This window comes from Panicum virgatum, chromosome 2K, assembly GCF_016808335.1.
Source record: "Panicum virgatum strain AP13 chromosome 2K, P.virgatum_v5, whole genome shotgun sequence".
NCBI classification, from domain to species: domain Eukaryota; kingdom Viridiplantae; phylum Streptophyta; class Magnoliopsida; order Poales; family Poaceae; genus Panicum; species Panicum virgatum.
The window spans coordinates 5,816,545-5,829,961 of record NC_053137.1 but is presented as its reverse complement, the minus strand read 5'-3'; the positions used below and the strand labels follow the sequence as shown (position 1 = coordinate 5,829,961).

At 50.2% G+C, this 13,417-nt stretch overlaps 3 protein-coding genes across 4 annotated transcripts; 2 read left to right on the top strand and 1 right to left on the bottom strand.

The window, feature by feature from the left end:
• Positions 1–104: 104 nt before the first annotated feature.
• Positions 105–3,267, bottom strand: LOC120663341. Its single transcript, XM_039942147.1, has 2 exons — positions 2,270–3,267; positions 105–462 (listed from the first exon to the last, which is right to left on the bottom strand). Exons 1-2 carry the CDS (start codon positions 2,626–2,628, stop codon positions 402–404), a joined length of 420 nt encoding a protein of 139 aa, XP_039798081.1. The 5' UTR covers positions 2,629–3,267; the 3' UTR covers positions 105–401.
• A 3,541-nt stretch (positions 3,268–6,808) lies between these two features.
• Positions 6,809–10,220, top strand: LOC120663234 (pentatricopeptide repeat-containing protein At5g03800-like). 2 transcript variants are annotated; one of them, XM_039942115.1, is made up of 2 exons: positions 6,809–9,520; positions 9,654–10,220. In XM_039942115.1, the coding sequence occupies exon 1, from the start codon at positions 6,824–6,826 to the stop codon at positions 9,425–9,427; it is 2,604 nt and encodes an 867-aa protein (XP_039798049.1). In that variant the 5' UTR covers positions 6,809–6,823; the 3' UTR covers positions 9,428–9,520; positions 9,654–10,220. The 2 variants fall into 2 exon arrangements, with proteins under 2 accessions (XP_039798049.1, XP_039798048.1); XM_039942114.1 differs by having other exon boundaries at positions 9,643–10,220.
• A 698-nt stretch (positions 10,221–10,918) lies between these two features.
• LOC120663292 (nascent polypeptide-associated complex subunit alpha, muscle-specific form-like) lies at positions 10,919–13,256 on the top strand. Its single transcript, XM_039942118.1, has 3 exons — positions 10,919–11,850; positions 12,061–12,213; positions 12,569–13,256. The coding sequence occupies exons 1-3, from the start codon at positions 11,029–11,031 to the stop codon at positions 13,025–13,027; spliced, it is 1,434 nt and encodes a 477-aa protein (XP_039798052.1). The 5' UTR covers positions 10,919–11,028; the 3' UTR covers positions 13,028–13,256.
• Positions 13,257–13,417: the final 161 nt, after the last annotated feature.

Sequence of the window (13,417 nt, the reverse complement as noted above, 5' to 3'; positions counted from 1 at the left end):
CAGAACGGATCAGGTCAAGGCCAGCCTGGGGCATTACCCACAGATGTACTGGCCCACTAGATGCGCTCAGCTTCCCTCAAAGAAAGGGGGAATTAACCCAGAAAGAAACGAAAACGAGAATGTCTCAGCCACAGCAAGCATGACAAAGTTCAGACAGAAGAATGACACATTTGGCGGAAACCTTCTAAAGCTATGCATTTGTAACAACATTTTACTGTTGAAGCTGCTGACGAAAGACAACACAAGCCATGGCGCCGTTGCCATCCACATACCCACACACAACAATGGACCTGCTGCTCTCTACCCTCTACTCACAATGACTAATGGCTGACTCAGGCAATTCTCTTCTGTTTTTGTTTTTCTTTTTCTTCACAGAATTTACAGTGGAGACCCCCCCGGGCTCATTGGATGACACAGGTGCAGGCGCCGGCGTCTTCGTCGTCGTCCGAGTCTCCGGATTCGCTGCGTGGAAGAAAAGATTGTGTAAGCATCAAAGCTAGATATTTGATGTATCTTTTAATTCTGACAATGAGAGGTTGAGCAGTCAAGGGTTGTGTAAGCGTCAAAGCCAGATTTTCTCCAACCGTAGTGTGGAAAAGCATGAAACGGACACACAACTGAAAACGATGGAAACTAACAAAAGGATGCAAAACTATATCCCAATGTGTATTCCCATCACCGTGTTCGGCTGGTGCGTAGGGCTCCGGCCCTACAGTAATTCCCTCACACACCACTCCAGCTCCAGCCTCCAGCCACCAGCCAGGCAACAGTGTTTTTCTCTCACACCACTCCACCTCCAGCCTCCAGCTCCAGCCTGCCGAACGCGGTGAATGATGCTAGTAATACTGTATTACCGTGCCAAAGCTCCATTACTGGGTTTAAATGAGCGATGGGACTGCGACGAACCTAATCAAAACTCAACCTATCCATTCATGATAGGGTCCTATATAGCAACTGGGAAGCAACCTGTAGTGAAGAGACCCACTGAAAATGAAAGTTCAGTTGCCCTGAATGTGATTTTATTTCTTTAAAAATATGTGCTGACTTGACTCAAACACTCATTGGTCTGTATGTAAGTATTTTATTTGTTTCTGAAAAGGATTAGTACAAGGTAGAAGGATTATTACAACTTTACAAGGTAAACAGCCACCTGGCTTTTAGAAAATTTATTGACAGAACTTCAGAGCAATCTCCATTTTTAATGTTAACATGGAAACAAAAAAAAAAGACAAATAGGGCTTCGGCTTATACTATGTGAAACATGAACTGCTGGCAATGGCAAGTGGCAAATTCGATTTGATGAACAAGTTCTGAAAATAACTAGCATGCTCAACACACCAAATATTATTGATGACTTGAGAAGCACACCCCAAACATTTCACAGAGGATGGACTTGACCCCTATTTCAAACATCATGTCAACTGCACGAGTATATTTGTGGTTTCTATACTTTTGGTCTCAAAAGAACATACGAAGATGGAAAAAAAAATCAGTCTGCCCATCACAAGACAAGCTCAATGTAACTAGCCGATTATCTTGACCAAAGTAGCAAGCATGGTGAAAATGCCTCAAAACTGTTTCAATAAGTTTCCTTGATGCATTGAATGATGCACTGAAGCAAACCGTTGGGTCGCACTGAACAAAACGCAGATCCCAGTTAGGACTCTTGTCTCTTGGGCAGCCATCTAACCAGAAAGGGGATGGACCATTTGGTCTATAGCTTCATCCAGAGACAAGAAATTGTGTTTCACAACAACTAACTCATTCTAATAAATGATCAGATGGTGACCAGCTGGAGCCTGGAAGCAAGCTCAATGCATCCACAGCCCTACATGCACACTCCACTCCAACCAAGGCCAAATATAGTAGAACTGCTAGGCATGACTTGGCCCAACCTTATCTAATTAACCCACCACCTAGGAACAGCAAAAGATGGCCGCCATTACCAAGGGGCTTGAGGCGTAAGACAAACAGTTGACCTGGCCATTAGATAGTGTTTTCCCAGTGTCAGCACAAGTGCAAGTGACCATGACTTAAAGCAAATGCGCGTTGCGGAGACCTAAAACCAGAACATTCCTCTAGAGATCAGGGGCATGGGCATGCCACATGCCCACTAGCAGAATTGACGTCTACTTAAAATGGTGAACAGCACACATCACAAGGCAAACATTCTCAAAATATGACTCTACAATATTACCAAATTCACCCACAATTTTTACTAGATAGTACTAGTACTAGAAAGGTAACATGGCAAGAACACAGCGCGTACCTTGGCTCGAATTCCTTGACTTGTGTGAGATCTTTCCCCAACAAATCCTTCCACTTCACATTGCCTTTTACCACATTTTTACTGCTGTCCACACAATCAGCCCTCTTCAAGCAGCTCTTGGAAGCCACCGCCACCTCCTTACAGCCCTTCTCATCATCGTCGTCGTCATCGCCGCCGCCGGTCGCCGCCGCGGCTTCCTCAATCTTCTGGACCACGGGCGGCTTGTCCTCAGCGACAGCTGCCGGGCTCGGAGACTCGGATTCCAGATCACCCCCTGCATCGTCTTTGGATTTGAGGAGGCAGGGCAGGTAGCACAGAGGAGGAGCGCAGTTGCTCTCACAGTAGGAAGAACTCCTCATCAAAATGGCGAATTGGGGAACTGAGCTCCGAGGAAACCCAACACATCAACCAAAATCTCCCAAAGAAACGGATCAAACGAGGCCACCGCCACCAGAAGCGACCAAGGAATCACCCGACGAGCAGCAATCTCGGCCTCAGGGCAACCATCCACCCCAGCAATCCGAGCCTGGATCAAGAACTGCAACAGCCAAGAAAAAGAAAGCCGTGCCACTCCAATAAACCACCAAGCCAAACGGGCCAAGAAAGGAGCAAATCTCTGTGCAGCAAGGCGGCAACAGCTGATCGAATCTTGCACCAAAAGATCTCCTCTTTTTTTTTCTTTCCAGGGAACAGGAGGACTGGAGGAGTTGGAAGGGGGGATGAGAGAGAAGAAAGGCAAGTGGGTCTCAACAACGAAGCACAAAGGAAGCGGAGGGCGAGGAGAGAGAGAAAGGGGGAGAGGAATCCAGCCGATAAAGATCGCAACTTTTGCTGCGCTGCTTTGCCTTCCCCCGCCTCGCAGGCCCCCACAAGAAACCGAGCGAGGAAAAAATCGCGGAAATCCCACGGAAGAAATGGAATTCTTTTTTTTAAGAAAAAGAAATGGAATTCTTGATGGAGGGGAGTGGAGAGATGGATCAAGTGGAGGCAAAGGATAAAGGCTGCTGGTGGTGGTCTTATAGAAGTGGAAAATGCATAATTGTGGCGGTCTACGACTAGGAGTGCTGGAGTAGTAGCATCACCGTTTTGCTCCTATGGAAGAAGACAAACGTCGAGAGAAAACAACGTGGATTTTGTTGGATTTTGTGGGATCTGGCTTTCTGTTTTTGGGCTCCGGTGAAAAAACGCAGCCAAGAGTGAAGGCGAAGAGCCTGCCCTCACCCTCTTAGGCAACCCAAGGCATCCTGCAATCACTTTGCATATCACCACCGCAACTCAACGCACATATCTCTCCTCTTAACAAAAAACATGCTTAGACACGGGTGTGAAAAAAAAATCAACACACATATATATACCATGATACCGTAGATAAGATTAATGAGAAGGAATTTCACGACATATTTCATGATGCATAATTTAGCATGCTTGTCGCAAAACAAGGCATGTTTTAGCTATGGCTACATGTCTGCATTTGATAACTTTTGCAAACAACACATGTTTTAAATACTGCCTAAAGACTTGTCGGAGCCTTTTATTCCTTTATTTGATATTGACTATATATATAAGCAACACATAATTTATCTATGGCGCAGAAAATGCGTGAGCTTTATTTCTCTTTTTCATCGCATTCTATCCTATTTGCAAAGGAGGGCATACTTTAGCTACCATCGAAAACTCGACTAGGAAATTTTCTTTTCATATTTGATATTAGCTCAGCAAAGGAACACACTTCTGAGCTATGCGCAAAAACTTGTCTTGATCCTTTCTTTTGCCCACATTATTTGACATTGGCTTTATAAAACAGTAGATATTTTTATTTTTTTTCGAAAGAACGATATTTTTATTGGCTTGTCGGATTGTATCTCGTTTTATTCCCAAATCCCAAGCAAATATTTCTTGGCAAACACCACACATTATAAAACCGAAACACAAAACTTTCTCGTGTGTTTTCACTTCTCTCCGCATTTGATTTCGTCGACGTAAACTAATTCATAATTCAAATGCAAGCACAAAAACCAGAGGAATCTTTCTTTTGTGCGCGGGGTTGACAACTTGAACAGTAAATAAGATGAAAGGTACTCCCGACCAAACTTGCATGGCTTTGATCTAATCGTAGATGATGCCAATACGGATCCGATTTGTTTAAGTAGACGTGGATCGCGTCCGCAATTATGAATCGCGTCCTGGATGCGAAGGCTACCTGGAACGAGCAATTATTCTGCGGGCATTTCAGTTTAGACGGTGACACGAGCACTCCAAATTGTTTAATTAGGTGCGTGATGCTTAAGCTCCATTATCCTAGATACTAATGAGATCGCTCCAGAGGCCAAACCTCGGCGTAGAAGTACTCTGCCAAGGATATTTTTTGTGGCTTATCACAACTAACTCTGGAGATCACCGTGTGTTTCCATTATTCGTGAAAAGCGTAAACTAATTAGCACATCATGTTTTGGTTTGTTTTATTATTTAGGGATCGGATATGTATTAGGTCTGTGCCATCGTGTCAATTACCGTTTCAAACATTTTCTATAGCTTTTGGAGATTTTTAAGCAAGGTGTTTCCGGAGGAGAACTTTTCTGTACGGGGAGGGCGTCACCTTGAGTTCCAAGCAATGTTTTCCTAAACATTAAACGGTAAACAGTCGGTCACTCTTTGTTTAGTGTTTAGACCGTTTAAATAGTATTTAAACGGAGTTAAATGGCCTAAACGGTTTGGCATATTAATATTAAAATATGCATATTTATGTACATAAATGTTAAATATACTAGAAAATCTACATATTTGCACATGTAAAAAGTAACTATTCTGCTAAATAATCTTTTTGGAAGAAATCTAAATCCCACAACATTTCATATACTTACGGTGATACTTGGTTTGGTATTGATTGTGGTAGTTGTAATCCTCCTATTGACTAAATTATGAATTAAATGATCATTTATCTCATTTAGTCATGATTAACTCGACTCTTTTAGACGATTTAGACGGATTTTAACAGTTTAAATGGTCCAACCGTTTAATTCACCGTTTAGGGCCTAAACGACACGTGTGGCCTCTGTTTACCATTTAAACAATGTTTAAATGGACTAAACGGCTAGGAGGGAGACTGAGTTCCCGTGCTCCTGCCCCCTGGCAATGTTAGCCATCTCCTGCATTGGGCCTCCGTTGCTGAGGATATCCCACTCAGCACGCAGCTGCTCATCACGAAAGGATATCCCAGCTTGCCACCTAATTAAACTATTTGGAGTGCTTAATCGATATTAGATACAAAAAGTTTTTTGCAAAAAAACATCATGCATAGAGTATTAAATACGGACAAAAATAAAAAAATTAATTGCAGTTCACGTGTAAATTGCGAGATGAATTTTTTGAGCCTAATTGCGCTATGATTTAACAATGTGATGCTACCGTAGACATTTGCTAATGACGGATAAATTAGATTTAATAAATTCGTCTCTCAGTTTACAGGTGGAATCTGTAATTTATTTTGTTATTAGTCTAAGTTTAATACTTCAAATGTGAGTCCATATGCTTCAAAAAAATTTACAGGTGCCGTCGGACTGCAATGACTGGCTACAAAAGTCAACCGGCGCCCCATTTTTATCCGATGATCTGGTACTTCTGCTTCACTTACGGACGATAAGCACTACGGATATTGGCCTCCTTTTCACGAGAATCTAAGTAGCAGGTTGACTCTCTGTTTTTCCACCCGGTGAGCGGAAGAAAACGAGTACTGTAACACGGATTGGCATCTCGATTTCGTATCCCGGGTTTCGTTTGTTTCAGCTTCCAGCCGATGTCAAAGTTCAATTTTGAAAAATTTAAAAGCCATAATTCCTAGAGTTGAGAATCCAACTGATTATGAATTTTGGGAATTATATAATTTTTATTTTTTTAAAAAAAAATCGGATCTTCAAAATCGGCTATAAACTTAAACATGCAGCACCCAGACTTTATCACCCAACGCCGCGTGTTTTTTTTTTTGCCTCGTACTCGCTCGTACTAAAAAAGGAAGAATCGGCTCAGAAAGCGAGGGAGCACTGAGGAAAAGAAAGGAAGCGCGAGTGGAGCACATGCATCTCGGCCTTGTTCGGCTGGCTGGCTGGCTGGATGGCTGGCTGATTTCGCGTGAGAGGAAAATACTGTTGGCTGGCTAATTGGCTGGTGGCTGGACTGATTTTGTGTGAGAGAAAAATACTGTTGTGGCTGGCTGAATCCGACTGAATCCGCCAGCCGAACAAGGCACTCGTTCCCGGCTTCTCGCACGCTATCCCTTTTGTCCTGGTATAGACTTTTTTTTTCAAAATAAAGTTTGGATAACATTTCGGAACTCGGTCGGTGAGAGCGGCCTGGCCCAACATGGTCGCCACTTTATGGGCTGAATGAAGGAAGCCCACCAGGCCGTGGCAGCCAGCACAGGCAGGGAGCGAAAGCCCGAGATCACGTTGCAGTCTGGACGACGCACGGCACGACACGACGCCGTCGGTTGGGGCGGATGCACGGCCGCCTGCCGCCCTCCCCAAAGCAGCTCGCTCCGCGCAGCTCGGAGTGAAATGAATGGCCATCTCCACCTCATCCCCCTCCTCCCCTCCCCTTCCCCGCCTCTCACCCCCGCCCCCTTCCCTCCTCTCCTCCTTCCCGCCCCCGCCGCCCGCCCATGGCCTCCCCCTCCGCGCGGTCGCCGCCGACCCCCGCGCCGCGCACGCGGTGGCGGTCAAGTCCGGCGCGCTGGGCCCCTCCCCCTCCCGCGCGGACGCCCGCGCCGCGAACGCCGTCATGTGCGCCTACCTCCGCGCGGGCCGCCTGGCCGACGCGCGCGGGGTGTTCGACCGGATGCCCGCGCGCGACGCCGCGTCCTACAGCGCGCTCATATCGGGCCACGCGCGCCTCGGCGGCTCCCCGGCCGCCGCCGCCGCCGCCGCCGCCGCGCTGCTCGCCCGCATGCGCCTCCGCGACGCGCTGCCGCCCACCGAGTACACCTTCGTCGGCCTCCTCACCGCCTGCGCGCGCAGGGGCAACCCGCGGCTCGGCGCCCAGGTGCACGCCCTCGCCGCCAAGTCCGCCCACTGCTCCTGCCCCGGCACCGGACCGGGGTCGCTCCTCGTCGACAACGCGCTCCTCGGCATGTACGTCAAGTGCGGCCGCCTCGGGGACGCGCTGAGGGCGTTCGGCGGGATGGAGCGCCGCGACGTCTCGTCGTGGAACGCCGTCCTGGCCGGCCTCGTCGAGCTGGGGCGGCACGGGGAGGCGTTCGAGCTGTTCGGCGAGATGCGGGCGACCGGGGTCCGCGCCGACGGGTTCTCCCTGTCGGCGCTCCTGGCCGCGGCGGGGGAAGGGTTCGGTCTCCCCGAGGGGGAGGCGGTGCACGCGCTCTCGCTCAAGTCCGGGCTGGAAACGGACCTGAGCGTGGGCAACGCGCTCATCGGGTTCTACTCCGAGCACGGCGGCTCCGTTGAAGACATGGTCAGCGTGTTCCAAGGGATGCCGGTGAAGGATGTGATCTCGTGGACTGGGTTGCTGAACGGGTACATGGAGTTTGGCCTGGTCAACATGGCTCTGGACGTGTTTGATCGGATGCCGCAGAGGAACTTTGTCACATACAATGCGGTCCTGACCGGTTTCTGTCAGAACAAGGAAGGCGTGCGGGTCACGTTCGCGAAGAAGGCAGGGCTCCGAGGCCTGGGGCTGTTTAGGCAGATCGTTGAGGACGGGCTGGAGATCTCAGATGTCACGGTGACTGGTGCCCTGAATGCCTGTGCTATTGCTGCAGATAGGAAGATGAGTGAGCAGGTTCATGCTTTTGTGATTAAGTGCGGCTGTGGCTCTACTCCCTGGATTGATGCCGCGTTGATTGATATGTGCATCAAGTGTGGCCGTTCTGGGGACGCACATCTGTTGTTTGAGCAATGGCGCCATCAAGAGAGCTTTCATATTGCTTGGAATTCTTTGCTGCTGGCTAGCGTCAGAGATGGTGAGTATGAGAAAGCACTTTCAACCTTCCTTCAGATGTTTAGAAGCAGTGGTGTAGGATTCATTGATGAGTTCATGTTGACTGCTGCCCTTGGAGTATGTGGTGCTCTAGGATTTGCTGAACTTGGGAAGCAGATGCATTCCTTTGCTTCAAAATCTGGGCTTCTGTACGCTTGTGGAGTGGGTAATGCTATAATCAGTATGTATGGCAAGTGTGGGGAGTTGGATGATGCAGTCAGTTTCTTTGATCGGATGACTTGTCGAGACCTGGTGTCATGGAATGCAATGATCACTGCCCATCTTCTTCATCGTCAGGGAGAAAAGATATTGGACATACGGGGCCAGATGGAGAGATTAGGCATCAGGCCTGATTCCATTACCTTTCTTCTGGTCATATCTGCTTGCAGCCACACAAGCTCAGACTCTACAGACCAATGCAGGGAACTCTTTCTTTCTATGTCAAGCAAATATGGAATTGAACCAGCCATGGAGCACTACGCAGCATTTGTTAACGTCCTTGGCTGCTGGGGTCATTTTGATGAGGCAGAACAGCTTATAGGCGGTATGCCATTCAAGCCTGGTGCATTAGTTTGGCGGTCTTTGCTAGACAGCTGCAGCAAGCGCTCCAACGTGACCGTGCGAAGACGGGCTATGAAGCATCTGCTTGCATTGGAACCACATGATCCATCCACGTATGTGTTGACATCAAACCTCTTCTCCGAATCAGCAAGGTGGCACTCCTCCGAGAACACAAGGCTGGAGATGCGCGAGAAGGGCATGCGCAAGATCCCAGCACGGAGCTGGACGTTCCACGACAACGCCGTCCACTCGTTCTTCGTGCGGGACAGGTCGCACCCGCAGTCCAAGGACATCTACGCTGGCCTGGACGTGCTGATCCTCGAGTGCATCAAGGCTGGGTACGAGCCGGACACCACCTTCGTCCTGCACGACGTCGAGGAGTACCAGAAGCGGCACTTCCTGATGTACCATAGCGTGAAGCTGGCGGCCATGTACGGCCTCCTGACGGCGCGCCCTGAGCGGACCGTCCGCGTCGTGAAGAACATCCGTATGTGCGGTGACTGCCACTCTTTCCTGGAGCACGCCTCGGCCGCCACCGGCAAGGTGATCTCGGTCAGGGACTCGTCCGGGTTTCACGTCTTCAGGGGAGGGAGGTGTTCCTGCAGAGAATAGCGACACTGGTGGAATGGTACCACCATTTTTGACATGCTTGCAGTTTAGGAAAATACAGAAGATATCCCTGCATTGAGGTTCTTGTACATCACTGTGAGATTCTCCAGAAGCCTAATGCATTCACCCGTAAATATTGTTTAGAGTTTAACTTTAGCATCTCCGTTATTTAAGTTTCAGTTATCTGCTCGGTCTGAATTTTTAAGACATCTGATCAGCTTGAAACCAGGAGGACATGCTCGGATCAAATCAAGACCAGCCAGGCAGCTTGCCCGTGCCGCCGCCACAGTACCGCCAGGCCAGGTAAGCACAGAGGCAGCCGCCGGCGACGAGCCCCGCCGCCGCGAGAGCCTGCACGCACGCGTCTCATTATAGGGCCCGCCGGTGAGCTGCCACGTGCAAATCAAATGTCTCCTTTGCACGTACTCACCTTGCGCGTGCGGGGCGGCTTCCCGGCGCGGCGGCCGTCGTCGTCGGCCCCGGCCGGGACGAGCACGTCGTCGACCAAGGCGGCCGCGGCGCACCAGTGGTACGAGCGTCGGCGGCCCGTCGGCGTCGCCAGCGGCCGGTCGTCGTCCTCCTCCGCGTCGGAGTCGCTCCACGCCAGCAGCCTCCTGTCCAGGGTCGGCATGGCGAGGCGCGCGCCGCCAAGAAGGTTCCCTGGCGGCCTGGTGCCAGTGGAGCTTGCCCGCCTGATCGCGGGGTTCCCTCTGCGAACGTTACCAATAAGAGAATAACTGACGTGCCTCCTTAATAACTGCCCGTTTAATTAACTACTCGGCGTTGGCGTTTCCCATTTTTTACCGGCGCCTGACAGCGCCCGGCCGTTTCCGCCGGGGTGATCTGGCTGGGCAGATCGGCTGGCGCGGCCGCGACTCGTGTACGCGCAGCTTGTTTTCGTGGTTAATTTCGTGCTGGTGACTGTGAGCTTAATTAGGGTGTTAACGGTTGGTAATTCGCAACGGGACGCAGCGTCTTTCGGCGGCGTTTGGCGATGTTGAGCTGAGAGTGCAATGGTTCATCCGTGCATGACCGGGCAGCTGTTCTGATGAGAGACCATGCTCCCTGCTCAGTAATACACGCCCATTTTCACAATTGAATTGAATCCCGACGGACGCAAATAATTAAATAGACTGATGATAGTTTTAACATCCCTCCTATCAAAAGGTACTACACATCCTAAAACTAAACTATTTTAATTTTTATAACTACCTAAATCCAGGAATCTACTACGTACTGATTATACCTTATAAATTTCATATTACTGGATTTATATGTAAAGATACTTTTATATGGTGCCAAATTCATACCCGTAAACATTTTATAATAAGATATAAAATATTAATGGCCAACTCGTGGACTTACCGAAAGGAGAGGCGTGAAGCTGTGAAATGGAAGATGGGACAGAAATTGGGGGGAAAATACCCCATGGCTCAAAGGGGAAATTGGGGGAAAATATCGCGCAAGACAGCAGGCCCCCCCAAATTTCCGAAGCGCTCGGCCCTTCCTCTATTTCTCCCCGACCGGTAGGCCCTACCGACCGGCACCGCCTCTCCCCCAATTTTGAATTTCAAAAGCCTTGGCGTCCCCGAGAAGCCACCGCCATGAGCCTCTCCGTCCACCGCCGCCTCGCCGAAGCCGCCGCCGGCAAGGGCGGCCCGATCGGCGCGCACGAAGCCTCCACCCACCGCCACCACGCGACCGCCGCCGCCTACTCCTCGTCGCCGGATGGAGCGGACCCGGCGCTGCCGTCGCCGTCGTGGCAGCCTCTCCCGCGCTCCCTCCCGATGCGCCGCCGCGCCGGTACGAGCACCTCCGCCGCCGACGCCTCCGGACCCGCGCTGCGGACGCGGAGGACGACGGCGCGCATGACGTGGCCCCCGGAGCGGACCCCCAGGTGCGGTCTCGGTCTCGCCGGCGGCGACGACGCGCTCTCCTCGCTCAAGCCTCGCGGGCCGACGAGGGAGGAGGACTACCTCAGGTGGCTGTGCTCGCTGCGGTCGAGGCCGCAGCCACCGGCCCTTGCCCCGCGCCGCGACGCGGGCGCCAGCGCCAGCGCCAACTCCAGCGCACCCCCGTCGCCGACGGCGTCGTCCGCGGCTCGGGTCCCGCCCCTGCGACGCAGCGGCGGCATCAGCGCCTCCGCCTCCACCATCAATATCAGCTCGGCCGCACTCCCCGGCACTCCTAAGGGTCGGCCCCAGGCATCGGCCACCTCTGCTCCACCGGCTGTGTCCGCGTCCACGCTCGCCACCGCGTCTCGTCGTCAGACGCCGATGACCAAGCAGATCACAGTCACAGGGACCCGTAATGCTCTTCCTCCGCTGCAGAATCCCAAGCCAACCCCTGACGCTTCTTCGCTGCAGCAGATCGACCTGGCACCTCCGCCCCCTTCTCTAGCTGGGTTTGCTCAAAGAATCATCGAGGTACTTTGTTTTCTGATATACCTGCTATTGGCTCTGCAATTTATCTAAGCACAACCATATAAACCGATCATTTTCCCTAGTGCAACATCTCTCTTCCGGATGTACATGGATATCTTTCTGAAAGTTGTTTCAGTCGTTTGTGCAAACGTTAGGAGCCTGTTGCAGTGTTGCTGCATCAGTAAACTAAATTTACTGCATTGTCAATGACAGGTCTTGTTCGACATGAACTTTGGTCACCGTTGTCCTCCTACTCCACAGCTGAACAAGCCGACCACAAGGGACTCCACAGCTTCTCTCGCCTTGACATCGGGAGACCCTACTCTTCCTCCTCATATGTCTGCGTTTAGTCAGAGACTTATCGAGGTAGTCATTTTTTAACATCTTATATCTTGTGCCCGCTTTTGGCATGACAAGAATAAACATGAACTGGAAGCAGCAACGAATTGATATTAACTAGGAGGTAGATCAGTTGGCATACTTTGCAGTACAGTCTTAGTAGGAGCTCTTCAGACTGATTTTGTTCTCTGTTGGATAAATTAGTAACTCTGCAATTGACCTTAGCATAAGCAGATGGGAATCGTTATTGCTAATCCTGTCTTCTGAATGGACTTATATGCATGAATTTGTGAAAGTTGCTTCTGTCGTTTCTGTAAATATTCAGAGGGTGTTGTATTGTTGCTGCAGCAGTAAACTAAGTTTTGTGCATTGCTAATTGCAGATCTTGTTCGACCTCAACTATGGTCACCTTGGATACACTGGTGTGGTTCTTATGGGTGTGTATGCTGGATTGATGGAGCTGCTCTCTGGTTGGAACACAATCCTGAAGGTTTCCTACGTCCTTTTGCTTATCCTCGGTGCTTCCAGTCTGGGAACAGGTCTGATGGCCGCCACATCAATTGCACCCAATGGTTACACGCATCGAGTGTCCTCAGTGTGCTCCCGCCTCTGCACATGCTTGGCCACGTTCGTGTTCATCGTCGCCCTTGCATGCCACATGGGGAGTCAGGGATACATTGCCGGCATTGTACTTGGTGTTGTTGCTGTTTGTTACATCCTGTCAATTTGGATCGAGGGAGACCCTGCAGCTTATGGTGCCTACACTAGGGTCTGGACTGCCATCAAGTATCTGTGGCAGCGCTTCAAGTGGTCTGGCCAGAGAGATCCACTCCTTCCCTGAAGACATTCTGCTGTTTGCCTGCTAATGCTTGACCAGTACATTAGTTTACTGGAATTTGTGAAAGGCTATTCAATACATTAGTTTCTTCTCCCCGAGTATTCATTGCAGGTTTGCAGTAGTTGTTGTGCATACTTGATAGCTGCAGAGTTTTCCACACCATGCATGTAATCGCTTACATGGAGTTCATGCGTGTTCAAATATCTGACGATGCTGTAAAACTTTTTTAGAATGTTGACCTCTCGTAACAAAATGTGGGCTTGTGCTTAGCCAACCTCTGAGTTAGGGATCGCTCATGAAAAGTGCCACATTTGTCACGCTTGGTTAGTTAGCTGCCATGAATTCCATACTGCATTGTGCATTGTTTCTGTTGAACATATGACATCACACCAA

What these genes read in the sequence shown, in the direction of transcription:
- LOC120663341 (XM_039942147.1), bottom strand. Translation starts at nt 2,628, where the DNA reads ATGAGGAGTTCTTCCTACTGTGAGAGCAACTGCGCTCCTCCTCTGTGC. An exon ending in GTCAAGGAATTCGAGCCAAG is followed by an intron (nt 463 to 2,269) that starts GTACGCGCTGTG and finishes TCTTCCACGCAG; the next exon opens with CGAATCCGGAGACTCGGACG.
- LOC120663234 (XM_039942115.1), top strand. Translation starts at nt 6,824, where the DNA reads ATGGCCATCTCCACCTCATCCCCCTCCTCCCCTCCCCTTCCCCGCCTC.
- LOC120663292 (XM_039942118.1), top strand. Translation starts at nt 11,029, where the DNA reads ATGAGCCTCTCCGTCCACCGCCGCCTCGCCGAAGCCGCCGCCGGCAAG. An exon ending in TTGCTCAAAGAATCATCGAG is followed by an intron (nt 11,851 to 12,060) that starts GTACTTTGTTTT and finishes TGTCAATGACAG; the next exon opens with GTCTTGTTCGACATGAACTT. An exon ending in TTAGTCAGAGACTTATCGAG is followed by an intron (nt 12,214 to 12,568) that starts GTAGTCATTTTT and finishes TGCTAATTGCAG; the next exon opens with ATCTTGTTCGACCTCAACTA.